This window comes from Monodelphis domestica, chromosome 4, assembly GCF_027887165.1.
Source record: "Monodelphis domestica isolate mMonDom1 chromosome 4, mMonDom1.pri, whole genome shotgun sequence".
NCBI lineage: Eukaryota > Metazoa > Chordata > Mammalia > Didelphimorphia > Didelphidae > Monodelphis > Monodelphis domestica.
Window position 1 is genome coordinate 111,469,239 of NC_077230.1, and position 27,853 is coordinate 111,497,091.

The following is a 27,853-nucleotide window of genomic DNA, read 5'->3' on the forward strand; positions in this document are numbered from 1 at the left end:
TCTATCCCGAGGGTTGGGATAGTTCTTGGGAGACGCAGCCGTGAGGATGGGGGGAAGAGTGAGTTGAGGGTGGAAGCAGGGGCAGTGGGTTCCTCATAAATTCCAGAACCTGGATTGCGCCTTCACTCCTGGGCACGCTGCAGTCACCCCGTTCTCTGTCTCTCCATTATCTCTGCAGCTGAACCAAAACCTGAATGATGTGCTGGTGAGCCTGGAAAAGCAGCATGGCAGCAACACGTTCACCGTCAAGGCCCAGCCCAGGTCCGTAGCATCCCCTCCGCTGGGGCCAGTGGTGGTGGTATTGGGGGAGTGGGGGCAGCTTGAGGCTGGTATAACCTTCCTGTCCCCAGGACAAACCTCCCATCTTCCTCGAGGGGGAAGCACTCAATGAGGGCAGAGCCTCTGCTTGGCCAGCTGAGGACATTCATGCAAGGAAGGGCAAGCTTGCTGATGTTGGTTGCAGTTGGGGCAGGGTCAGATGGTGGAGAGGGAGAATGGGGAGGTGGTTTAATTTTAACTATGCATCCTGCCAATGAATAGAAACTACAGATCTGGAGAAAGCTCAGACAGGAAAATGAAAGGAAGGATGAGCTGGGAATTATGAGACCTGGGTTCTTGCTAGTGCTGGCCTTGGCACCAAAGAGTAAAATCTTGAGCAAGTTACTTCCCTGCTCTTTAGTTTTCTCATCTGCAAAATAAAGGAGATTCTACGACTACCAGATAGATCTAGGGCTTTAAAATTTTTTTATTTTATTTTATTTGATTTGGTCAATTTAGAACATTATTCCTTGGTTACAAAAATCATTTTCTATTTCTCCCTCTCCTCCCCCACCCCTCCCATAGCCAAGGAGCAATTTTATTGGGTGTTACATGTGTCCTTGATCAGAACCTATTTCCATGCTGTTGGTGTTTGCACTAGGATGTTCATTTCGAGTCTACATCCCCCAATCATATCCCCTCGACCCATGTCATTAAGCAGTTATTTTACTTCTGTGTTTCTACTCCCACAGTTTTTCCTTAGATCTAGGGCTTTTAACCTGGGGTACGTGAACTTAAATATTTTTTTTTTGTGATAACTGAAGTTCAATATAATTGGTTTCCTTTGTAATCCTACATGCTTAAGAATATTATTCTGACTGCACTATAGGAAAACCCAGACTGTTGGATTAGGGGATAATTTAATTATTCACTTAGAAAAGAGTTTGATCTTCATTTTCAAAAATTTATGGCAGAGCTCCTTTTAATAAGAAATTCTTTCTCTGTTAAAAAAAATATTCTAAGAAGCGTTAGCCAAGCTCACAAAGGGGTCTAAAAGATTTAGAACCCTTGCTCCTTAAGTCCTATCAAGCAGAGTCTAGGCTACCATATCCAGGGAATAAGTCAAAAGCTAGATGCCCCCCCCCCCCCCCCCCCCCATTCTTCCTACTCCTTGTGACTCCTGCCTCTTGGTATAGTAAACGATGAGTCAGTACAAGTCCCATATCTCTGAGCCTAGTAGAGAGAAATCTGTATTTGGCATCAGGTGGCCTGGCTTTACCATTTCTAGCTGGAAAACCCAGCCAAGTAACCATTCCTTTGGCCCTTACTTTTTCTTCTCCTTGAAATGAGTATAATAATCCTTGTACTACCTGCCTCACAGGTGGTTGTGAGACCCAAATGGGCTAATGGAAGCTAAAGTGCTTTAAGAAAAGAAAGGCACCCTACAGATGGGAGGTTATTGCTATTATTGGTAAAACTTCAAACCAGCTGAGCAGAAGTGTTTTGCCAAGGCCGTTCCCGCAGTGCCAGGGAATTCTAGCTGCATTAGTCTTGCTTTCAGCCCAATCCTTGGGCTTAGCTGCTCCCCCACAAATCATGTTCAGACCAGTGGGAATTTCAGGGTCTGGATCTTCCTCTTAAGTGTTTAAGTCAGGATTAGAAGATGAAGAGGGGCCATGGCATATTTTCCCTTTGCCTGGGGGTCTGTAGGAACAAATGCTGTATTTAGGATTTCCACTCCTTAGGGACCATGAAAGTATGTATGAATATGTTTGTGAATGTGAGTGTTTGTGTTTGTATAAGAGAGAGAGAGAGAGAGACAGAGAGTGTGAGAGAGAGACAGAGAGAGGGAGAGAGAGAGAGAGAGAGAGAGAGAGAGAGAGAGAGAGAGAGAGAGAGAGAGAGAGAGAGAGAGAGAGAGACAGAGACAGAGAGACAGAGAGACAGAGAGAGACAGAGAGTGTGAGAGAGAGACAGAGAGAGGGAGAGAGAGAGAGAGAGACAGAGAGAGGGAGAGAGAGAGAGAGAGACACACACAGAGAGAGAGATGAGAGAGAGAGAGAGACAGAGTGTGAGAGAGAGAGAGAGAGACACACAGAGAGAGAGAGATGAGAGAGACAGAGTGTGAGAGAGAGAGAGACACAGAGAGAGAGAGAGAGAGAGGAGACAGAGAGAGACAGAGAGAGACAGAGACAGAGAGAGAAAGGGAGAGAGACAGAGAGAGGGAGGGAGGGAAGGAGGGGGAGAGAGAGAGAGAAAGAGGGAGGGAAGGAGGAAGAGAGAGAGTATATATATATACAGATAATAGGATAAGGTTTTTAGGATGTACAGGTATGAGTCCAGTGTCATTGTGGGAAGAAATAAGGAGGATTTTCTTACTCTTTGATCTGGAGCTGATATCCTTACAGGTGAGACATTATAACATTTATCTCTGCCATGAAATTCTATCCCATCCCATCATGTAGCCACTTGAGTGGCATGGAAGGAACATGGCTGACCAGGTACCATGCTGGCATGCTGGGGAATGGTTTGTACAAAGCAGGCCTCATTTCTTTTTTTTTTTTAATTTTATAGTATTTTATTTGATAATTTCCATGCATTATTCATTAAGACAAAGATCATTTTCTTTTCCTCCCCCCCCCCGTAGCCAACGCGTGATTCCACTGGGTAAGGCCTCATTTCTTAGAGGAGAGTTTCTTTCTTCCTTTTTAATGAAAGGGGAAGGAAGGAGGTTTAATAACTTCTAGTTAACAGTCATTTCATGACTCTAGGACTACCTTCAGAAAAGTATTAGAGATTAGAGAGGAAAAAATTAGATTGGAATCAGATTCAGGAATAAGGGAGGCAACCTTGCTTCACCCCAGATGGAGTCAATGCCATGTCCCAGAGAGGCTAAGAGTGAACACAATCTTTTTTCTTCTATTCTCTTCTTACCTTTGCCGTCTGTTTTAGAATTAATATTAACTACTGGTTCCAAGTCCAGAATAGTGATCAGGCCTAGGCAATGGGGATTAAGTGACTTGCCCAGGGTCACACAGCTAGGAAGTGTTTGAGGTCAGATCTGAATCCAGGACTGCTTGTCTCAAGGGCTGGCTTTCTCTCTACTGAGCCATCTAGTTGCCCCCTTCCCCTTCCCCTTCCCCTTCCCCTTCTGTCTTGGAGTCAATACTGTGGATTAGTTCCAAGGCAGAAGAGTGGGTGGTAAGGCTAGGCAATGGGGATGAAGTGACTTGCCCAGTGTCTGAGGCCAGATTTGAACCCAGGACCTCACATATCTAGACCTGGCTCTCCATCCACTGAGCTACCCAGCTGCCCCCATGAACATGATCTTTTCTGAGGCAGTATGGTGCTTTGGGAAGGGCAGTATTCAAGTGTCAAAAGCTCTGCGTTTGAAGCCCACCTCTTAAACTTGCTAGTTTTATGAACTTTGGCTAGTCATTTAGACTCCCTCCACTTCTATTTTCACCCACAAAGTGGGGCGAACAGTACTTGAACTACCTATCTCAGAGGGTAGTTCAAAATGATCTCTGTGAGCTTTTAGCCTTCTCACACTGCTTCTCTGCCTCTCCTCATTCCCCAACTCCTCAGTGCCGTTCTACAAACATTTATCAACTGCCCCTTATGCACCAGACAGCTTTTCCAGTCTGGCTGATACACGCATGCACCCTAACCATTCTTCCTCCTCTTCACTCCCCAAAGTGACCATCGTCTGTAATTATCATCCTGCTGAACTAGAGTGTCCAAGAGGAGGGAAAACCCAGGACATCGTGGTCACACTCTAAATGACCCATTTCGGGTGGCTGGACAGAGTCCCATTGGGAAGTTAGGAGCCTGGAGTTCTAGTCTCAGCTCTGATGCAGCCTTGCTGGGTGGCTGTGGATAGCTCACTTTCCCGTGCTGGGCCCCAGTTCCCCGTCTTCCAGCGGGATAGAGTCCCCCGGCCTCTCCAAGTCACCCCGAGGAAGGTAGACAAAAGTGAAATGCTGCACCCAGAGCGTCCTGGGAGGACTGTAAAGAGCCTCTAAGTGAGAGGATTCTGGCCGGGCCCTGTTTTCCAGCTCCATGCAGGGAAGACCTTTACCTGGTTTGATGTTGGGGGCCCTTCAGAAGTGCATCTATGTGGCTAGGGAGAAAGGGCAGATAGACGACTTCTATTTTTCCCCCCTATAATAAAAGCCATTTACGTCCCGTCCCCCACAGAAAGAAAACTAAACTGTTCTCCAGACTTCGGAGAAAGAAAAGCAGGTACCGGTATGCCAGAGCTGCATTGTGTGGGGGCCCTCGGGGCTCATAAAAACAAATGTGTGGCCTCCCATGATAACCTGGGGGGGTGGGGGCTCGTGTGTTCTCCTGGGGGTCTGGAACAGGCCCTGTGCATGGCCTGATTGTCTCTGCCTGGGAAGGGGTGGGGGGACGTGGGATGGACAGAACTAACCCAATAACCTGCCTTGGTGTGTGTAATGCTGCTTATTCTCTTCGTCCTCTTTGGGATAAGGAGAAGGCTGGGAAACGTGTTCCAGGGAAGTAGAGGCAGGAGGGTGAGACAGTCAAAGCATGCGTGAGAACAAAGGGGAAAGAACCTGGCCTTCCAACCAAACGAGTCCAGAGCAAGCCAGTGGGATAAGAGCCAGGCAGGTAGTCAGGAACCCAGAAGCTCTGGGCTCTGGGGAGTAGGCCAGCAAGAGTGGTTTAATCCCATGGCAGGTAATCTGGGCAGTCGGCGTGGGGTGGCTACCGGCCACCAGGAGACCATCAGCCTTGGCCTGGACGCTTCTTAAAGCCTTCTTGCTAGGGGCTAGAACCAAGCCCAGCCCAAGGATTCCAGGCTGCCTTGCAGCAGCCCCCTAAACCCCACAGACCCAGATGCAAGGTGCTGCAAGTGGGCCATACGGTTGGGTCTGTCTGAGGCTGTTCTTTTGTCACTTTTGCATACCCTTCCCCCCTTTAGTTTCACTTTCCTGGAAACTCTTACTTCTCAGTTACTTTTACTACTTTTAGCAGTAGCAACTACTTCTCAGTCATTTTTTGTGGGGGGAGGAGGTGATTTGTATTTATTTAAAATAAAAATTCAAATGAGTAATATGATTTGACTATGTATTAGTCTAAAAAAACCCAGCTTCTAGTTTTGTTTTCAACGTCCATTTCCGTAGCTTCTCAGGGCCTCAGTTTTCTAACCTTTAGCGTGAGGGAACCCGATTCGGTGGTCTCTAATGTCCTTTTAAGCTTTACCTTCCTAGGGTCGTCAGCGCTGGGAGAGGCCAGAGTCTGGGTCCGAGTGGAATCACTGGGTCCGTTGAACAGTGTTTGGGCCGAGGAGCGAGAACAAAATCCTGTCGGGGTGGTTTTTTCACGGGACCAATCTTGACTTGACCTCAGATGGCCAGGCCCTAAAGGAAGGGACCAACAAGGAGTGAGGGGAAGCTCATGGCGTGGCCACCGGACTCTTTTTCCCCAAGTCAATCGCCACACTGTAGTCTTCAGGCCTTTTAGTCCTATTAGCTGGGCTCATCTCTCTTGGGACTCTTTTGTGTAGAGCATCAGAAACCAGGAGGGTGAGATGACTAGACTTGGAGGTCTAGCCATGGGAGTTGCTCTGTAGTGATGGAAGGCACTGCCAAGTAAGGGAGGGTCAGGGCTGGGGTTCGGTGCTCCATTTACTCAGTTTTCAATGACTGGGGGGCTGGCTAGATTATTGACTCTCCTTAGCACCCCTATCCCTTCCCCTTACATTGTAGCCACCCCTTTAAAAAAAAAGGCAGAAGGAAAGAGAATAAAAGTCAGTCAACAAACATTTATTACTTACTACGTATAAGGTACTATGAAAAGTCCTAAAGATACAAGAAAGGCAAAAAACCATTAAGGAGGTCACCTTCTAATGGAGGAGACAGCATATAAAGGACTATATTTATACCTGATACATCTAATAAGGTCTGTTTTAGAATATTTATTGGAAAAAGCTTTCATGTGTCTGTGTGTACCTCTGCCTCCTGCCTATGGATGCTTGAGAATTAGCCTGGTCCCCAAGGACATCAGGGAGGCTTTGGCTTAGCCTGCCTGGTCTTTGGGGCAGAATAGCCTTGGTCCTGAATGCCTCTGGCCCTAGAGTTATCCCAAAAGCTCCCAGAAGGGTTCTCGGTGACTTAGGGGAAGCCTGGGATAGGTACTCTGGCTGTCTGCTTCCTTCTGCTCAAAGGTGGACTCGGGGGTAGGAAATAATCTGGAAACATCTAGAATCTTTTCTAGTTTTCCTTTCTGTCATTGTCCCTGAAGCACTCAGACAGGGGCACACAGACTCCTCCGTGCTCACAGACTCAGTTTCCCCATCCTCGCAGGTGTTTGTGATAAGAGGAGGCCAAGGCCAGGTCCATTGTGGAGGTGTGTCCCCGGATTCTGTGTGCTGTGGGGCTGGGGTCCCCATGCTCCTGCTCATTACCTCCCATCGTCTCTGTCTCTGTCTCTGCAGCGACAATGCCCCCACGAAAGGGAACAAGAGCCCCTCACCGCCACCCGATGGTTCCCCAGCTGGCACCCCTGAGATCAAGGTCAACCACGAGCCTGAGCCAGCCAGCCTGGATACTCCTGGGGCTGCCATCCCCAAGTCGCCGTCTCAGGTACCCCCTTGACCACACAGCCCTTTCCTTCCCTTTTGCTTCTTTCTCTGCCTGCTGCTCCTTCTTTCTTCTTTCCATTTCCCTTCTCTTCTGTCTCCTCCTCTGTTCTTTTTCCTCCTTCCCTAAGTGAAAGAACGCCCTTTTTGGGCTTCCTAACACCTCCTTTTCCCTTCTGAGGCAAGAGGTAAGTGGAGCTGGAGAAGGGAGGCCTGGGAGCATTTGATTCCTGTGGGCATCCCAGGACCAGCCTCCTCTAAGCCCTCCCAGGCCCTGAGGGCCCTTCTTCAAAGTCTGAGTCTGGTCACCTCTGAAATGTTCCTGAGCTTCAGCAGTTTGGCTGTTTGTCCGGTACATGCTACGACTCCTCTGGTTTCCCATATTCCCCGCAGTGACCCATCCTCGGTCTGCTCAGCTCCCTCCAGTCCGTGTTTCTTAAGTGGAGTGTTTTTTGGCTTTGCTGGACAACCAGGCACTCTTTCCATCCCTGAAGGGCCGCAGCAGCCCCTATGCTCTACATTTTCTTTGCTCCAGCTTCTTTGTATTCTGAGTTTTTCTTTATATAGCTCCTTCCTCTCTCCCATCACTTATTTTTTTATTGTGGCTCTCCCACCCTTTTCTCACATGCATGCCACCACCCTCCCCCTGATTCAGGGTATGGGGGTTCTCCTGGATCTTCCAGTTTCCATGGCATCCTGATGCCTTCTAGAGCATGTGCAGCTGCTTTTCTCCTCTCTCCTCCCTCTCCTGTCGTCCTGCCAGGTCAAATGCTATCTCCTACCTCATGTGCCAAGGAAGGAAAACTGTTCTCCTTTTCTCTGAGATTTCCCTACTTTGGAAGTGATTGGGGATGGGGGATTATAAAGAAGAGAAGGAGGAGATTGGGTACATTCGTGATTGAAGAAGGAATCATTTAGCCAAGTTCACGGATCAGTGAGAAAAGTGGGGGGAGAGAGGGGAAATGAAAAGGAAACTAAGAAGAAAAAGAGAAACAGACAGTGAAGTGGGAGGGAGAAATGAGGATGGAATCACCTGGTTAGTAGGGGGGAGGACAAGAAACACAAAGAGGCTCCCCAGGTCCACGTTGCTTTTGCCTCCCTTTTAAGGCAACAGTCCAGTTGAAGAGATTGTTCCCATTTTGGGCTTAAAACTTTTTAAAAAGTTGATTTAATTGGATTTGGATTCCAGGGAAAGAGATGGAGGCCAGCTAGCCTGTGGGTGGCTGTCTTGGTCTTTAAGGCCAGCAGGCACAATGATAGAGCCGTAGCACCATCTGGTGGTTTTGGCATTTCACTGCATTCCAGTCTTCCCCTACCTAGATGCCCTGGATTCGGTGCTGTAAGGAGAGGAGACAGGGGAACAAGAGAGAGAGGGGAGCTGGGAAAGGGCATTTTTTACTGACAGAAGGCCTTTTTTTTCTGTATGAAGGGGAAAAAATCCCCCCAAGTTAGAGGTAGGTATTTCATTTGCCTTTTTATTTCAATTAAATTCAACATAATTTGACTAAGTAATTAAATTGAAGTTAGTAAGAATTTATTAAGCACCTATGTGAATTTGGTAAGAACTCATTAAGGACATTCTTTATTCCCTCCCTTTTATTTTTTCCTTCTTCTCTCCTTAAGCTTCACTGTATCTTTCTCCATGAGTCTTCCACTGTTGGTCTTTCTGTTATCTTCTCCCACTTTACCTGCTGTATCCCCAAAGAGGTCCCTTTCCCGACGGAGCTAATGACCCTGTTGGGTATACCAGTCTTAGACACATGAAACAAAAAAGAGCCCATACTGGAGAGTTTCTGACTAAGAGTGAGGTTGCATGGTATAGGCTCATTCATAGCTGATTGTTGGCGGGAGACATCAATGGGAGCTGTAGTGATCTAGGAAGTTTCCATGGAAGAGATGAGCTGGGTTATAAAGGATGGGGGTAGGATTTGGTTAGGCAGAAGCCATACCCCTCACCTTTGGAGGGTAGGCAGAGAAAAGCTGGATATAAAGAGACAGAAGCCTCCACTGAGGGATCCTCAGGGTCTGAGTTCTCTCAGCTGCTGTTTTCTTTTCTTGAGCAGGTAGGTCCCCTCCTTGGGGAGGGTGCTGGGTTGGTGCTGGATCGACTTCCTTTTTCTTTCTCTCTTCAGCACATTGTTTTAAGACTTAACTTTTCTTCCTTTTCACTCCTGAGATTAAACTGGCATTTCTGGTGTCTGTGTTGAGACATAATGATCATTTTGAATCTTGCTTCCCCTTCTTCAGCGGAGGAGTCACCAGGATGGGAGGTGGACCCACCTGCTCCCATTTTCCTGACTGAGGCCAGCATCTCCTCCTGCCCTGTACTCCTTGTCCATGGTCTGTGGTTTGACTAACTAGAGCTTTGTCTTTGTCTCTGTCTACATCTTTTTGCCCCACCATGTTTTGCTGTGTGGTCCCCTGCCCCCTGTCGTTGTCGGTCTCACCCTACCCTTATCTGCCTGCAGCTTCGAAAAGGTCCACCAGTCCCACCGCCTCCCAAACACACTCCGTCCAAGGAAATCAAGCAGGAGCATATTATCAGCTTGTTTGATGACAATTTTGTCCCCGAGATCAGCGTGACCACCCCCTCACAGGTCAGCCACGGCCATCCTCATTCATTCTCTCTCCCTTACTTTCTCCTTTTATCATATATCATCTTTTCCCCCTACTCCTCTCCAGGAGAAATGAGGAAGGAACAGGAGGGGCTCAGAGCAGTTGCTGGCAGCTTGGGGGTAAGAAAAGGCTTCCACACCTTTACATGATTTGTGGATTTGAGCTGGGGATCAGAGGTGCACACATAGGAAGTTACAAGTCCATTTAAAGGCTTCCACACCTTTTCATGATTTGTGGATTTGAGCTGGGGATCAGAGGTGCACACATAGGAAGTTACAAGTCAATTTTTACAAAACAATGCCCTCAGGGGTTAAGTAGTTAAGCTCCCTTATGTTTCTAGTTTCCAAATTTTGTTATATGTCCCACCATAATATGCACTCCTTTCTTTATGTAGTGCTTTTTATATATTACTCATTGGAGAAGGAATTTAGCATTTATGTGATACCTACTATGTGCTAGGCACTGTATTAAGCATTTTACAAATATTATCTCATTTGATCATTGAAACATAGACTCTGAGTTCAAAGAGACATTATAAATTATTTAGTCCAGTCTCTCCCTTTTACAGGTGAGGAAAATGAGCCTCAAAGAACATCAGATTGAGCTAACATATAACGTCAAAGCTAGAAGGGACTAGTGAGGTGACTTGGCCAAGTTCATAACTAGTGACAGCTGAGACTAGAGCCCATCTTATTCTCAGGCAGCGATGCTGTTCTGGGCAATGGGTCTGATGGAAGTTAGAGTTCTGTGGTTTGAGAAATAGGGTTAGGGAGCCCTTGCTCTTCATTGAGAGGAACTTGGTTTCCTAACAGAAAGAACACTGAGCCTGTGGTCTAAGGAGACCTGAGCTTGAATCCTGACTGATACTTCATTGCTGTATCACCCTTGCTAGGATTCATTCAACCTTATTACACCTCAATTTATCTGTAAATATTTAGTGTCTGTATTACCTATATCAGGCTCTTTATAAATCTTAAAATACTATAGAAATGTGAACTCTTATTGAACATCTGCTGTGTGTACAAGGCAGAGAAACATCATAGTGTGATGTTTAGGATGCTGGATTTGGATTAAGAAATAGTAATAGAAACTAGTGTTGCACAGTCCCTACTATGTGCCAAGCCCTGTGCTAACTATTTACAAATATCTCATTTTATCCTCAAAAAGCACCCTGACAGGTAGGTGCTGTTATTATCCCATTTTACAGATGAGGAAGCTGCAGCAGCCAGTGGTTAAGTGACTTGCTTAAAGTCATACAGCTATTATGTGTCCAAGATTGGATTCAAACTTGGGTCTTCTTGACTTCAGGCTCAGCTCTCTATCTACACTACCAGGATTCAAATTCTGGCTCTGGCAACTAAAGATGTGTGACCATGAGCAAATGACCCACTCTAAGCCTCCCCAAATTCCCCAAGACTATAAAGTATAGATGAATAGTTTCTGCCTTGGTGAAAGAAGGTTCCCAAAGTGATGAAATCATAGGTCCTTGAAGTGCTGACCTATGGAAGGTGCTAAACTAGGTTCTGGAAATTCAAGAATGAAAAATTCCATAATCATCAGCCTTAGGAGGTAGTGAGTTCTCTGCAACTGGGGTCATTTAAATAGAGGCTCAATGACCATTTGTTGAGGATTTTCTAGATGGGATTTTTGATTTGGCTATGGATGGGACTGTATGACTCCTGCGATCCTTTCCAGCTCCAAGAATCTGTTATTCTGTGATCCCCGTTTCTGGCCTGAGTTGGTTTACCCCTCATTGGGCAGTGTGGTTGCCCTCCTTCCTTCCACTCACCCCTAATCTTGGGGGCTCACCCTATTGGTGTCAGATTTAGTGTGGACACGTGATTGACAGCATATGACACTCAGAACTCTAGGACTCAGCAGGGATTGTAATCCACCATGACTGGCATTCCATGTCCCTTTAAGGGTTTATTCTGAGCTTCTCAGAATGAATTGGGACATCTTTCCCAGGAAGAATGGTTTAGGCCAGGTGTTTCAGCTGAACTTAATGGGAGAGACACGTCCCCTTAGAGCTGCTACACCTGTCTTCCTACTTCACCAGGAGAAGGGAAAATACCAAGCCACAGGCTCGAAGATGGCCTTCGTCTTTCTCCCCATGTATATCCTCTATCCCATCCGTGCCTGCTATTTCCCTCATTCATTCACTGCATGTTTTCCCTCTCTCTTTTTCCCTTTTACCCACTGCATATCTATCCCACATGTTTGTGCGTCTAGTTGGGGGAATACACCTGTTCATGGAGCCTGGCCTGAAGATCAAGCACGGCCTCCATCCAGAGCATTCTCACCTTTGATGCACAGAGGGGAGAGAGGGCCATTGGGGCTTCTGGGCATGGGGGGAAGGGGAAGGTCTAGCCTCAATGGACTACCACTGAACCACCATCATCGTTGTCTCTGGCGATGCAAAGGAAAGATGTCTGGCATCACAAGGGATTCTGTGAAAGGCCAGGAAACCTTTACTCATAGGGTAGAAATTTGCCTGCTCAGAGGTAAGGAGAGGGATGGATGTCTTCACAAAAGCCCCCTCCTTAGTGTTCTTGTTAGACTTTTTTTGTTTTTAAGTAACTCTTTGATTTAGATTTATTGATATTCTGTATCAACAATTAGATTACTCGATTTATTTTAAAATAGCCTGACCCTTTTCCTAGACTCCTGTGTTACTCATAGCTCCTTGGTGTAGCATCCCCCCATACCTTCCCACCCCTCAAAGTATGCTCTGCTCCAAAATGTCATATTTCCTTCTCCCCCTCACCTGGGCTTCCATTCCTTTGGTGCAAATATCTTAATGAGGTGTGTATGTGTGTGGACTTATTCACACCAGTGTATAAAACGATGGATATTAATCATATATTATTGATTTATTTTTTAAAATGAATTACATGTAATAACACATTTCCGCATAAGTTTTCTATAGTTCTGTGATCCAGATCTTCTCCCTTTCGCCTTTCCTTCCCCTCTCCTTGAGCTGGCAAGCAATTCAATCTGGTTTATATGTGTATTATCATACAGGACATCTCCATGTTGTACATTTTTGTAAGTGAATAATCTTATAAAACCCAAATCTCAACACTATAAACCCAAATAAACTAGTGAAAAATGGTATTCCTTGATCTGGATTCTGATTCCAACAGTTTTTTCTCCAGAGGTGAAGAGCATTCTTCGTTCTAAGTCCCTCAGAATTGTGCTGGATCATTGCACTGCTGATAGTAGCTAATCTGGATATCAATTATAGACATACTCGGAGCTTGAAAAGAGGATTAGACTAGCCAAAATAAGTCTCTTAACTTTGTGGAATTATGCTGTGTGACCAAATGAAATGACTGAAGTTTAGGCAGTGATATTTTCTGAGCAGACTGACTCTGATGTCATCTGTCTTCATCCTTGGATAGCAAAGCCATAACCTGTGATTTATTATACTGACTCCTGCCCCTGACTTTTGAAGTTCACCATGTGTATTCCTGCACAATGATCCCTTATTCCCTCCATCAGGGACAGACTCCCCGATTGGATAATGTAGCAGATCCTGGGGGCAATGGCTAGAAGATGGGGAGAGTTTGGGAGATGCTAAACCCTTGCCTGACACTGGGAGAATAGGAGGAAACCTTGTGGTAAAGAGGAGAGACTCAGAAAAGAGTACAGTATGAAGATGTCTCCTCAAAGCTGAGGACACATGGGGAATAGGGACCAACCTTAGAGTGCGACTCAAAGTTAACCAGGATAATCTTGGAAGTGTTGGTTGGTCATGCCTTTTCAGCCTATGCCATAGAAGAGCGTAGGTTATCTGCTCAGGTGTGTCTATGTGTAATATTTAGAGAAGTATGCATGAGTCCCCATGTGCTCACACCTTCTTACTTATGTCTAATGTGCAAACTGCTTCCTCCTTTCCTGCTGCCAAGTTTGATGCCCCTGGGCCTTTCCAGGAAAATGCCAGCCTATTGGATCTGGACTTTGATCCCATCCCACCAGTTGCAAGCCCTGTGAAGGCACCTACACCCTCTGGTCAGGTCGGTTGGTCTCTTGGCTGCTGGGCCTCCTAGAATCCTAACCTGGGGTTCAAGCAGGATCTCCCAGCAGAAGGTTCTCTGTGCCCTCCAGCCTGTTCTCTTTTTACTTGGCTCCATGTTCCTCTTAGTTAACCATTTGGCTGGACAGCTCTAGAATAGTGAATACCCAGGTGGCATGAAGAGGAGCAATATTTTACTTTGAAATTTACTGTTAGCATGATTCCAGAGTATCATGAAGAAATGTGCTGGAGCATATTGATTGAGACATATTTTTTAGACCCAGCCAGTTTAGTAATTTTTTTTCTTGACTTTTTGTTAAAAAAAATTTTTTTTCTAGTTCAGTGAGGGGGTGAGGGGAGAGAAGGTGTGGGTTTTAGTTAATTAAAAAAATTTTTTTAAAGCATTTTGCCAGGAGTTGAAAGAATTTACTGTAAATAATTTCCCTGGTTTATGTGGCTGAATGCAAATTATTTGCATACAGATTTTATGCAATTATAGCTGACTAGGTAATAAGGTCTTTAGTGATGTTCCAGGGAAGACCTTGACTTAGATGACTTGATCCTATTGGTTGTCAGTCAGTCTCCTTGAATGTGGAGCTAGGCCCCAGATCCCATTAACGATCCATAAGTCTCAGTGTCTTAGGCTCTGTGATGATTCTGCCTTCAAACCCAGCTAAGCTCAGTTGTGGGCACAGTACCGTCAAAGTTGGGATCCTGGGAGGAAGGGGAAGGGGCTCATCTGGGTGGAACTAATTGCCTGTGTTCGCTGGTCTGCTAAATCTAACTCTCTCCTTCTTATCACACTTGACATGCTTAGTCAATTCCATGGGATCTCTGGGAGGTAAGCTTTGTGTCTCCCCTTTTCGGGTGTCTCATTGTTCCCTTCCCCTTGGCATGAACTCAGTTCCCTCATCATGTGTTGGTGCCATTTTCCTGCCCATTGACTGCAGTAGGTTTGCCTTCCAGAATCTCTTTTGTCTTTCTGTCATTTCTTGTGCCTGCTTGCCTGCCTGCCTAGCATGATTATCCGCTGGTCCAATTCTCCTGAGGACTTATCTTTTCTGGTGGCATTGAAAGACACTCAGAGCACCCCTGGGCGCATGATGCTCTATACAACTGTTTATAACCAGATTGGTAGAATGTGTGAATCACCAAGGCAGGGATCTTAACCTTAGGTTCCCTTTGGGGTTGATGGAGAAATTTCAGGGAGTCTGTGAAATTGGATAGGGGAAAACATTGCATCTTTATTTTTATTAATCGTTGTAACCTTATTTCGTGCATTTAAAAACTGATAGGCTTCACCAGACTGCAGGTGGTCTATAATACTCAAAAAGGTTAAGAACTCCTGATTTAAAGATTTTTTAATTATAGTATGTAGATATAGAAATGAATTTAGAGATCATTCAGTCCAACTACTTCATTTTACAGATAGGGAAACTGAGATTCAGAGAGGGAAGCCCACGGATACACAGCTAGTTAAAAGGCAAAGAACTCAGGTCCTCTAACACTTGGCTTAATATTCTTTCCATTATTCTATTCTGTCCCAAGTCTCATTTCCCTTCCAATGGGGTGATCCCATGAGTTTACTTCCTCATATGTCCACCTCCCATACATACATCATAGCTGTTTTCCTCTATGTTTCCTTGTGAAAACTGAGGAAGGTGAAGAGTCCAACACTCTCTGCAGTCATGTCTGGGCTCCTAGCTTAAAACTGTCAGAAGTGGCACAAGCAAAGCCAGACCCTGTATTTTCCACAATTATTCAAATTTTCCTCAGGCGTCAAATGTGACAGCAAGGCTATCAATCAGGTATCCATCAATAAGTCTTTATTGACCCTTCTCTTCCCAGATGCTAGGAGGAGGAGGGGGGAGGACAGGAGACTACTTGATCCATGCAGGCTGGTTGAGATTGAGTCAATAAAGTATTTATTAAGCACTTAGCTTTGTTCAAGGCCCTCATTCTAGGGGCTGGAGCTACAAAGATGAAAAACAGCACAGACCTTTTCCTGATAGATTTTACAGTCTTTGAAGGGAAATACAGCATGTGAATCAATCAGTAAACTATGAGATGGAGAGTGATGGAAGCAAGAGAGAAATTCCAGGTAAAGTGCTCTAGGGAAATTTGAGAAGAAGAGAGGGGAGATCATTTTATTGGGGGAAGGGGGTGGAGAATCAGGCAGAGTTAAGTGGAGAATAAGGTATTGCCTCAGGCTTGAAGAATTCTGAAAGGTTAGGATAAGGAGGGATAAGGCTAGGCATGAATGAAGAATGACCTGTGGGAATGCAAAGAAGTGTGCTCTCTGCAAACAGAAAAAGTCTAGACCATGTTGAAACCACATGTGCAGTAGGAATCTGGAGACCAGAAAGATCATCTGGAGTTGGAGTGGTTAAAACCCATGTAGAGAAAGTGGGACTTGATTTGGGCCTTGAAGGTTGATTAGTGTTTCAGCTGAAAGAGGTATATTAAATAACGGGTTTAAATGATAAATATAACCAAGTAACAGTTTATTTTAGGATAAGGGAAGGGAATTGGGAGGATCTGTCTAAAACCCAAAACCTAGTTGTTTACCCATTTTATCTAATATTTTCTACCTACAAATTTACTTCCTACGACTATTATATTAACCTCGCTTAGTTAATATAAAATTGGGAAGGCCTTGAAGGTAGCAGGAACAAGGGTCAAAGGAAGTCTCACTGACAGTTGTACTGATGAAGTCTTGAGCAGCTCTGTTGGAAAAACACTCTGAGCTTCAGCAGAATTCGCAGGGATAGACTGGATCACCAGGAAAAGCCACAGGATAGAGAATATCTAGCTATCTAGGTCCACCTTCAGCTCCTGGATGCTTAACTGCTTTCTCCCTCAGCAGAAACTGTCTGCATCTTCTTCAAAGTTCCGGAATCTTCCCCCTTTACCTGCAAGATTTCTGCTCTGGCTTTGTAGCAAGGAGCTAATCCCTATATCCTTAAACACAACAAAGGGAAGGACAAAAGCATGGGGCCAGGATTGAATCCATCAGCATGGCAGGGCAGGCATGGGGGAGTAACAGTGAGTTGCCTACAATGCTTGGAATAGAAGGTCTGTATTGGAGAGTAGTTGATGTTCCTTGGACCACAGGGGAGAGGAGGGTGGGCCTGAATCCTAGGTAGAACTCAGCTGTGAATTGTTTCTTCTCCTCTAGAGAGATGCCTTATTAATTTCTCTAGGTCTTTGCAGGGCAGTTGACAGTACTGGGTTTTTTTAAAACCACACAAAATAGAAAGATGGTACCTCTCGAGATGATTTACCTGGGTTCTTTTAAGAGAGGCATTTTGGGATCTCTGTAGAAAGGAAGTAGGATGGTTTAAGCCTCACTTCACCTTTAATTTCACCAGTGACTACCTGCCATTAGTTTATTTGGGGCAAGTTGGATCTCTAACTCAGAGGCAGTCTTGTTGAGATGACAGATGGCTTTTGGCAAAGCCCATGACCCATCTTCCATCGATGAACTGTCATTATTTAGCTCTGACTTTTGCCAGGAAGAGGGTGTAGGATAGTCAGTCAACAAGTACTTATTAAGCTTTATTGACAAGTCCTGGAGATGAAAAGAAAGGCAAAAGCCCAGTCCTCGACTTCCCTTCCACCAGGTTTGACTATAGGCCCAGATGCTGACTCCTGGATTCTGTCTGTCTCTGTGTTCACCCTCCTCCCCTTTCCTTACAGGCCATTTGCTCATGTTTATTTTCTCTTCTTCTTATGCCTTGACCATTACTTCCTTCTCTCGCCTCTCCTCTCCTTTTTTTCTTTTCTTCCTCCCCTTCTGCCCATGCCTGTCCCTAGGCTGCAGAGAGTCCAGCTGGCAGCCTGCAGTCTGTGGAGCAGGGCCCTGCTGATAGCGCCACCGAAGAGGGCGCATTTCCCGTGGTCTGGCCCAGCCAGACCGCAGAGCCTGGGCCGGCCCAAGTAAGTGCCCTGTCTGCCTCCCCAACTTATCCCTGCCCTCCAGATGGAGGGAAAAGGGAATGAGAAGATGGAATTAAGCTGTGAATGAAGGAGAGCTGAGGACTTCAGAGAAGGCGCTCAGGCACCATTCTTCTCCAATTTGGGGGAGACCCGCCTGAAGGCAGGGGCTATGGGCAAAAGTCACTCATCCTCCCTTCCCACCTTGTTGAATGCCTTTAATAGAGTAGTAGCACTCATCTTCTGTTCTTGGTAGAAATGAATTCCTTCCTAACAGTCCTTCTAGGACCTAACCCTGAGCTCCAGGGAAGGGGGCAGAGAGGGACAGGTGGTGTGAAGACTGAGGACCTAGGAGGGGCTCTTGAATTTTGCTTAGGACCTTGGGTTCTGTTGTCCATTCTTCCGAGGACTGTAGGAACACAATTTTCATTTGCACATGGCTTGATGTTTTTCAAAGTACTTTGACATCCATAATTTAATTTGATTTCATAATGACTCTCAGAGATAGGGGAACCAAGGCTGGAATGACCATTTGTTGATTGAAGAAACTAAGATCCATTGAGCTTAGGTGACTTGGCCAGGGATCACACACAGAGAGAGTAATTGAGCCTGTCCTTGACTCTCAGTCTATGTTCTTGACACCATAGAAGAGCCGTCCCCGTAGCTGAAGGTTTTAAAGATTGTAGAAGAATCAGGAAGAGGGGAGAGAAAAGGTTCGAAGAGGCAGGCTTTGTCCAGAGACAACACTGTGGTAGAAAGGGGGGTGCTGATGCTGTAGGTGAAGACCCTGCTGATTCTGGCCTGACCTGTTCTTCTCTGGTGGGGGGAGAGTTTGCCTTTTCCTGTACCTGGGGAGCAGGCCAGGATCTGACCTGGCTCTGGGATTTATGTTGCAGCCGGGAGATGTGACAGAGGCTGGCGGGACGAAACCAGTGGCAGTACTCGAAGGAGCCAAAGAGACGGCGGCAAGTGACGGGGCCTCTGTAAGACCACGGGGAAGATAGACTTTTTTTTTTTCTGGCTATGTCTTTTTCTCTTTGCTTCTGTCTCCGTCTTTCTTTTCCCAACCCTAGCCGGGTGTGTGAATATGTAAGGCTTAACCCCAGTCCAGCGCTTTGCTCCTTTTGCCCTATAAGCTGGACCCACACACCAGTGCCAGTGAGGATCCTGGATGGGCCGGCCTGTGACCCTCACTGACCGCCAATGTGGATTCTGGGGCTTTGGGGCAACTGTCTTTTGTTACCCTTGCCCAAACTCTCCAGCCAGTCTTCCACGACTACTCTCTGACTCTGTCTTCTCTTTTCTTCTCTTAGAGCTCCCTGCCTGCTGTGGTGGTTGAGACCTTCCCCGCCACTGTGAATGGAACTGTAGAGGGCAGTACTCCCTCGAAGAGGTCCGACCTGCCCCCAGGATTCATGTTCAAGGTGAGAGAGGAAGGGAGAAAGAAACCCTTTTCTCTCCTGACCGCTTAGCTTGGAGAATTGTAAGGACGGATCAGCTTTTCTGAGAAAAGGCAGGTAGTCTCTCCATTTGGGAAAAGAGAATGGCTCCCCAACATCCGCCATTATTGCCAGGCATTCATATTCTCCACTATTTCCTTAGAAAGGGCTTCCTTTCTCAGCAAAAGTCTCTTGAAACCTCTTAGTAAAGTCAATAGAGTCACATACTGGGCTGAGTCTCACACAACAAAAAATATTTATCGACAAACATTTTCTAAATACCTCCTGGGTGCTAGAAATCAAAAAGAGGCAAAAGATAGTCCTTGATAAGAGCAGATGATCTAGTGGGGGAAGACAATGTACAAATAAATATAGAACAAAATGAGCTCTATACAGGATAAATAGGTGATAACAGAAGAAAGGCACTAGAATTAAGGGGATTGAGAAATTTAGTTGGGACTTAACAGAAGCTGGAGAAGCCAGGAGATGGAGACACACTAATCTACCGGGTTCTATTAACAAGTCAGGGGGAGAGATTTGGTGAGGACTTGGAAGCCCTTCATCTTTCAGGGAAGTTTCTTATTCAATCCAAACATGTTCTCCACTATTTCCTAGAGAACACATCTATTTTTTTTCTTAACCCTTACCTTCCATCTTAGAATCAATACTGTGTATTGGTTCCAAGGCAGAAGAGCGGTAAGGGCTAGGCAATGGGGGTTAAGTGATTTGCCCAGGGTCACACAGCTGGGAAGTGTCTGAGGTCAAATTTGAACCCAGGACCTTTTGTCTCTCTTTCTGGCTCTCAATCCACTGAGCCACCTAATTGCTCCCCGTGAACATCTCCTTTTTTTTTAATTTTTTTTTATTTTTTTTGAACATCTCCTTTTAAAAATGACTTCTGGAAATTAAGATAATTTTGAGCAAACCTAAGCATATGGATACAAATATGCCTGCATAAAGATTGAATTGGATTGTTAACCCAAGGAGAAGAAAGTCTAAAAGGTTTCCTCTAGTTCTAAAGCTGGTAAATTGTGAAGTCTCTCTCCTGGAGGTTTACCATATAATCATATATGTGGCAGGGAGAGAGAGATGTAGCTTCTGGTACACAGCCATTGAAAAGGGGCATTGTTTTTAGGGCATTTCTGTCTCTAAGAGAGACTGTTGAGGGATGGAGGCAAAAAAAAAAATTCGCACCATCCATTTTTCAAGGTCTAACCATTTTTTAGGAAGTGCTGTCTTTTAAAAGGGATGGGTTAGGGGCAGCTAGGTGGCCTCAGTGGATAGAGAGCCAATCTGGAGACAGAAGGTCTTGGGTTCAAATCTGGCCTCAGACACTTCCTTGTTTGGCCCTGGGCAAATCATTTAACCCCTGTTGCTTAGCTCTTACTGTTCTTCTGCTATGAAACCAATGCTTAGTATTGATTCCAAGACAGAAGGTAAGGGTTAAAAAAAAAAAGGAGGTTTGGTTTTGAATTGAGAAAACCACCTCTTCAAGCCTAGGCACACAACCCTTCAATTCCCTCTTTTCTGGCAGACAAAAGAAGAAAGAACAAGAAATTATTAGAGCACAACACAGGAAAATGTATAGGCAAGTGTTTAGTTATGAGGTGATTAAATACAATAAAAAAAACACAAAAACCCAAACCCTCATTCTTTATACCATACCAATGTTGTCCACACCATTCATGGATGATCTTCCCTATGGCAGGTCCAGGCACAGCATGACTACACGGCAACGGACAGCGATGAACTGCAGCTGAAGGCTGGTGATGTTGTGCTGGTGATTCCCTTTGAGAACCCAGAGGAGCAGGTGAGATACTCGGGGTTCTGGTCATAGCACAGTTAACTTCAATGGCTGGTGCTTGGGAGCAGCACTGATCAGAAGAGGGCAGCCTAAGGACATAAAGGAAAGTCTCTGAACAACTTAGAAGGGCAAGGCCATATAGTCACTAATCTAGCTTCTGGGAGGAACTGGCTATCCCTGATTTTTCTTACATTTCTCCTTTTTTCTTTTTCTTCCTTTTCCTCTTATTTTTTAAAAAATTAAAAAACCCTTACCTTCTGTCTTAGAGTCAATACTGTATTGGTTCCACGGAAGAAGAGTGGTAAGGGCTAGGCAATTGGGGTTAAGTGATTTGCCGAGGGTCACATAGTTAGAAGTGTCTCAGGCCACAATTGGTCCCAGAGATGGGAGGTCCTTTTCTCCTTCTTCACTCTTCCTTCCCTCCTTTCTTCCTTTCTTTTCTGACCCCATTTTCTTTTCTGTATCCCCAGTATTCAGCATTATGAGGATGATATTAGAAAACAAGTATTATTTTATTAGTTTAGGGATAAGAAGTAATGTGACTGGCTTGAGAAAAGAACTGGAGTTTGAAGCAGAGCTGAGAGAGCATATTAATTGCAGATGTTGACATTTATAATCATTTTTCTGTGTCAATTACTCTCTCTGGCAGTTGGCAGTGACACAATCTCAGAGACTATCTCTCAGACCAGAAGGAGCTTAGTGTTTTCCTTTCCCAACTTGGGAAACACTATTGTCTATGTATTGCAGTTTATATAGATTGATTAAACTCTGAGAAGACCAAAGAAAAACCTGGTCTTTGGTTGGGTTAGGGTTAAGATTCAGAGTTCTAACTTGATTCTTGTTGAGACTCAACCAGTTAGCCATTGCTATTTTATAATTTGAAGGTGAAGTTAAGATTTATAAGGATAATAGTGGTAGTTTTATTTAGATAGTATAAATTTGGGTTAGTCAGATCAGGGAGGAGTAGTGTAGTCTGTGAAACACAGGAAAAGCGGTTCCTTGTAGCACCTGGAGACTAAGACATACTTGCTGATTGTCATTCAGGATTCTCTCTGTATCTCTCCCACAACAGTTCTTTTTTTATTCCCACTCTCATGCTTACTCTCCTCTTCTCTGTCTGCCTCTCCTTCCTCATCCCCCTTTCTTATTCTTACTTCTCCTCTGTCATGCCCACCTTCCTTCTATCCCTCTCCTCTGTCTCTCTCTGTCTTCTCTCTTTCCCTTCTTTTTCTCCTTGCCATATCCTTTTCTCTCTCTTTCCCCCCAGATTCTGATTCTAGGTTCATGAAATTTTCTTGACAAACCTTTTGCAGACATCAGACCATCCACTACTAAATTGATTAAAAAAAATCTACTACTAAACCTTCAAGATCTGTGAGAGAGAAATGAGAAAAGGGAGCAGGAATACTAAGAATGCAGGAGTATTCTCACTGGAAGAAAGAATCTTAATTCATCAAAGGACTTAGGTTCAAATGCCAGTTCTCCCACTACTAGCTCTTGTCTCCTCCTGTCTCTATTGCCCACTCTGCCCTCTCTTAGACAAATCATTTATTTATTACATGAGGAAGTTGAACTAGTTTCTAGAAAGGTCCCTTTCTAGCTCTGAATTGCTTTGATTCTATAATTGCTCTCTGCCTTTCCCTTTCTCTTTCCTTCCTCTTCTATATCATTTCTTTTTCAGCCCAACCTTCCTCTCTTCTCTTTCCTTTCCTTTCCCCTCTCTCTCATTTCTACCTTTCACTGTCATTTTTTAAATTACTTCTTAGAAGGCAAACTCAGGGAGTATAGGGGAAAACTACAAAGAAGTAAATATAGGATGAGTGGAATCATTTTTTTAGGCTAAGACAGCTTAAAAGGTTAGCAGGAGGAGTTTGTTTCGTCCCCTCTCCCCCCAGTGAGAATGGAGCACAAAGCAATGTGCTAAGGCAAGCGTCACCTTGGCAAACTAACACAGACCTTGGGATGGTCGAATTAGCAGCAAAAGGCTGTGTTCTCAGCCACAGATGGCAAGGGGATTGGACAACTGGTCAAAAGGAGATTACAAGAGTCCATTTTCTGGCTTTGGGTACAGGCCTCTTATCATAGTATTGCTCATACTCAGATCCAGGTCATAGTCACAGGGTGAGGAAGAGCACTGGCAGACACCAGCTCTTGTGGCTGCAGGAGAGCAGGCAGCCCTGGTCACATTTCCTACGTGAAGAAAAGTGCTTGTGTTTGCCCAAAGACCAGAGCACAGGTGGGGATAATATTAAACACCTCTCCTTAGATCATACTACTTTGGAAGAAGTGAAAACGTATAGATTCCCAGAGCTATCTCTGAAGGTAGCTGTACAAAGAACTTGAAACTTGGGATGTTGCCTCCTTCACCACAGAACCTCCCTGTGGCAGTATTTTTTTTAAGTTAAAAGACATGGAAAAGGTTGGAAAATTAGTCAACATCATCAACAACAACAACAAAAATAGCATTTGGTGACAGGGAAGACCAAAACACAAACTCAGAAAGGGACAGAAAATTCAATACTGCTGCATCCAAAGCCTCCAAAAAAAATATAAATTATTTTCCTGCCCAAAAAGAGTTAGTGGAGAATTCAAAAATTATATTAAAAATCAAATAATAGAGGTAGAAGGAAATTTGGGAAAAGAAATGAGAGTAATATTGTTTATGATATCATTCTTTAACCTTATCTTGATATATGCTATGAGATTTTGGTTTCTGCCAAATCGCTTTCCAATTTTCCCAACAATTTCTTTTCAAATAGCAAGTTCTTATCTCTAAAGTTTGAGTTTCCTATTTATCAAACACTAGATTATTAAGGGCATTTACCACTGTGTGTTGTATCCCAAATCTATTTCACTGACCTACCATTTATTTCTTAGCCAGTACCAGATTTTTTAAAAACCCTTTCCTTCTGTTTTAGATTTGATACAAGTATTTATTCCAAGGCAGAAGAGTGGTAAGGGCTAGGTAATGGAGGTTAAATGACTTGGCCCAGGATCATTTAGCTAGAAAGTATCTGAGACCAGATTTGAATCCAGGATCTCTAGGTCTGGCTCTCAATTCACTAAGCCACCTAGCTGTCTCCAATATCAGATTGTTTTGATGATTTCTGCTTTGTAATACATTTTGAGATCAAGTACTGCTAGGCTACCTTTCTTCACTTTTTTTTTCATTGATTCTCCTGATATTTTTGACCTTTTCTTCTTCCAGATAAATTTTGTCATGATTTTTTTCTTAGTTCTATAAACAACATTTTGTCAGTTTAATTGGCACAGCACTGAATAAGTAATGCAGGGGAGAATTGTTATTTTTATTATATTTATTTGGTCTACTCACAGACAATGAATATTTCTCTAATTGTTTAGATCTAATTATTTTGTGTGAAAAGCATCTTTATAATTGTGTTCTTAATAGGAGTCTCTTTCTAGAGCTTAGGTTAGCTAGTCAAAAGAAGAGAAGGGTCAATAATAATAATAATACAATAATACAACTATAAGAGATGTAGAATTCAGTTGGACAGGGGAGGATATATTATAAGCTATATACATAAGAGCCATGGAGTAGAGCTGTGAGCAACAACTCAATGGAATGCTTGTGTGCCTTATCATATTCTTGTAACCCACTATTTTCTCATTAAGACCCTCATTTTCCATCTTAGACGCAATACTACATATTGGTTCTAAGGCAGAAGAGCGGTAAGGGCTAGGCAATCAGGGTTATGTGACTTGCCCAGGGTCACACAGCTATTAAGTGTTAGAGGTCACATTTGAACCTAGGACCCTTCTGTCTCTGGATCTGTCTCTCAATCTATTGAGCTCCCTAGCTGCTCTCCTTTTTAATCTACTATTATACAAAGACAAAAAATTGATCAGAGGAAGAAGACATTGTTAGGGAAGTCTTCCTGAAAATGGTGGGATTTGAATTAGACCTTGAAAAATCAGTAAGATTTTCCCAAGTCATGGTGGTAGAAGAGGTAGTCTTTCCAGAAGCTAGAGAAGGAGAAGTTAGTTGGGGAGAACCTCTGGGCTCCAGCCCATAGACTCCAAACACTTATACTTGCATCTCTTTCAGGATGAAGGCTGGCTGATGGGTGTGAAGGAGAGTGATTGGCACCAGCATAAGGAGCTGGAGAAATGCCGAGGCGTTTTTCCTGAGAACTTCACGGAAAAAGTTCAGTGAGAGCTAGAGCCATCAGTCTTCTTTCAAGGGGCGTGAAGCCAACTCCCACCCCTTCTCCACAAAAAAAAAAAATGTGTCTTAGTACGATTTGTGTTAGTTGTATATTGTGGATAAGGTTAAGATGACAGAAGAAGAAAAGAAGAGAACTAAGGCTGAAAAACTTAACAGATGACAAACAAAAATCAGAAGTTAAAATGAAGTTTTAAAAGTGTTATTTTGCAGCTGATATGTATCCCTGTAGTTGAGTTCCAAGGCTGAAATATCCCTACTCAGTTCTCAGTAGCATGTGAGCCTTGACCAGGAAATAACCCACTGGGGTGAGAGAGTGACCTTGTTGAAGACAGACAGCAGGGGATACTCAAACCATCGTGCTTACCTGTCACCATGATGTGTCCCATGGTGAACATCATCCATCCTTCCCAGCAACTGCTGTTGGCATGGGTATTGACAAGCAGCCCCCCCTCTAATCTTGGCTTCAAAGATCCTCCTTCGACCCCACTGGCCAGAACACGTGTTGGGCTTTGATGATAAATACTAGTGTACAGTGTTAAATGAAAAGAAAAACACACGATCATAAAATTACCAGAAAAAAAAACCAAACCTGCTAAACCCCAAACAAATTGTGTGTTTCTTTTTTCTTTACATCTCTCCCTTCTCCCTCTCCTCCAATAAGTATAAGTGGTACTAGGATTTGGGATTTTCTACTGTGATGAAGGAAAAAAGCTAAAGCAAAATGGGGGGAGGACCTGCATTTAATCAGAGGGAAATTTCCTTCTTCCTAGCTGATTTGAACCAGGACCTCCTGTCTCTGGGCCTGGCTCTCAATCCAATGAGCTCCTGTGCTGCCCTCCTTTTTAATCCACTATTATACAAAGACAAAAAATTGATCAGAGGAAGAAGATATTGTTAGGGAAGTCTTCCTGGAAATGGAGGTTTTCCTCTCTGGGGACAAATTACTGTGAAAGTGACTCCTGGTCAGAGATTTAAGAAAAGGAGAAAACATGCTGAGGAAAAGAAGGCAAAATGGGAGATTTTCTTAAAAGTATAGCACTTGAAAATGGTACCTTTTTATTAGGAGGAGAGAGCACAGGTCGACCCCTTTGTTTTTCGTTCTTGAATGGGGCTCACGTTTTCCCCGTGGAGAATTCTGCAAACTGGCCTATGTTGGAGCCACCTTTCTGACTTTGCTCTTGGCTAGGTCCAGAGCTGTCTGAACTCTTAAACCCTATTTAATATTGGTGCATGATGTTCTTATACTGTGGTTAGTTTAAAGGGATTGGTCTGAGAAGGAGAAGACTTGAGGAAGAGATGAAGGGTGTGAGAATTCAGGCATTCCCATTCCTCCATGGCTTTGCTTTAGCTTCTGCAGGAGGAAAGGGGAAACTGTGGAGACTTGAATACGGATGCAAACAGAACAATACCACCTCTTTGTCCTGTTCTCTCTCTCTCTCATTCTCTTCCCCTTTTAATATAAACTCTTCTCTTGGGAAAACTCCATGTAAGACAAGTGGGACCTCCATGCTCAGACCTCAGCCCGTCTGAACACTCACGTGGGCAGAAATGGCTCCCAGGGGCTACTGGTGTAGCTGTTGATGCTTGTATGATGAATTGGAGTGTTGAGGTGAGAGGGGAAGATCCAGGAGCCAGCTTTGCGTTCTAGGATAGGTTGATTTCACTTGAAAAGGTCATCTTCAGCATTTCACTCAGTGTTTTATTTTTAAAATGCAAAAGCAAAGCAAAACAAAAAAACTATTCTCCATTGGGGTGTGTGTGTGTGTGCCTGTGTGCGTGCGTGCAGGTGTGTGTGTTTGTGTTGTGTGTTTCATCTTTCTTTTCTACCTGTTCAGGGATGACTGTCATAGCTTGCCTCTGGCTGGAACCCCTTGTGAGAACTAGTATGTAGCTGTAAGGCAGCCTTGCAAATAGCCACCCCTCCCTCCCCCCAACTCGCCCAGGGACGAAGGCCAGCAAGCAGTCAGGCTTGTTTGGGTGGTGGTCTCCAGGGTTCTTCTCAGGGAGGGTGGGCTGGGAAAACTCTATGGGCGGCTGTTTTGGGTACTTTATCTGCAAGGCTGCCTTGGTTATGTGATGGTCATTTTCCTTAAGAATGCTATAGTGTGTTTGCCTTGTTAATTGGGGGAAAAAAAAAGTAGTGATGTTGGTTTCTGTTTTGGAAAATCTGAACAATGTAATGATCGATCCATGTGAAACTCTATTTTTATGCATTTGTAAACCCAGTTGAATCTTCTCAGAGCAATGTTTTAAAATATATATCTACTTAAATATATAACAGAGTAAAAGCAAGTGAATTGGGTTAATGCCAGAATCTTAGCTTAAATTTGTTTATTTTTATGCAAAACTTGTGGCCTTTTTTTTTTTTAAAGACAGGATTATAGTTTCATCCTCTGAACTATGTCCTGGGTTGACTTGTTTGGTCAGCAAATCTTTGTGCAGTACAGAGCTGTAGACAGTCAAACAGAGAGACCTTTGTTGGGGGTGGGGAGTGGGAGAATGTTTTTGTTTTTTAATTTTAATTTATCTCCAGAATGGAAACCAAATAATCCAATTTCTTTCATTCAATAAACATTGAGTTCCTCTTCTGTGCCTGGCCTTGTGGTGGATACACAAATGAAGATCCTGCTTCTTCTAGAAAGAGCTTTAGGACTAGTGCACAAACATATACTTGCACCAAGGCTGTATGTACATAAGTATTGTCCACGAGATACTGAAGAATTGTTGAGTTGCTGAAAGGTGGGAGAAGTCATGTCCCATTGGGCTTTCCTTCCATTGCCCACTGGGCAAAGGGTTCTCGGGTCTCTAAAAAGGAAAACACAATTTTCCTCCCATATACCATTTTCTGCTAGGTCAAGTAGTCCCATGAGTTGCCAGTGGGATGAGACTCAACTCTGTGTGACTATGGGCAAGTCATTTGCCCTCTGAGCCTCAGTTCCCTTATCCATAAGGTAAAGGAGTTGGTCTCTGAGGCTCCTTCCACTCT

The 27,853-nt window shown here is 44.3% G+C and overlaps 1 protein-coding gene across 24 annotated transcripts in view; it reads left to right on the forward strand.

Moving 5' to 3' along the window:
• Window positions 1-27,455, forward strand: part of BIN1 (bridging integrator 1) — a 140,423-nt gene extending 112,968 nt beyond the window's left edge. For 2 of the 24 annotated variants that reach the window (XM_007494002.3, XM_007494004.3), the window contains 11 exons: window positions 179-261; window positions 4,459-4,509; window positions 6,722-6,869; window positions 9,334-9,462; window positions 13,393-13,500; window positions 14,317-14,340; window positions 17,316-17,438; window positions 18,332-18,418; window positions 18,749-18,859; window positions 20,583-20,684; window positions 24,748-27,455. In XM_007494002.3, coding sequence (XP_007494064.1) covers window positions 179-261; window positions 4,459-4,509; window positions 6,722-6,869; window positions 9,334-9,462; window positions 13,393-13,500; window positions 14,317-14,340; window positions 17,316-17,438; window positions 18,332-18,418; window positions 18,749-18,859; window positions 20,583-20,684; window positions 24,748-24,855 — 1,074 coding nt within the window. In that variant the 3' untranslated portion in view covers window positions 24,856-27,455. The remainder of the gene's footprint in view (window positions 1-178; window positions 262-4,458; window positions 4,510-6,721; window positions 6,870-9,333; window positions 9,463-13,392; window positions 13,501-14,316; window positions 14,341-17,315; window positions 17,439-18,331; window positions 18,419-18,748; window positions 18,860-20,582; window positions 20,685-24,747) is intronic. The other 22 variants (XM_001366517.4, XM_007494005.3, XM_016433570.2 and 19 more) reach the window with 19 other exon arrangements.
• The last annotated feature ends 398 nt before the right edge of the window (window positions 27,456-27,853 follow it).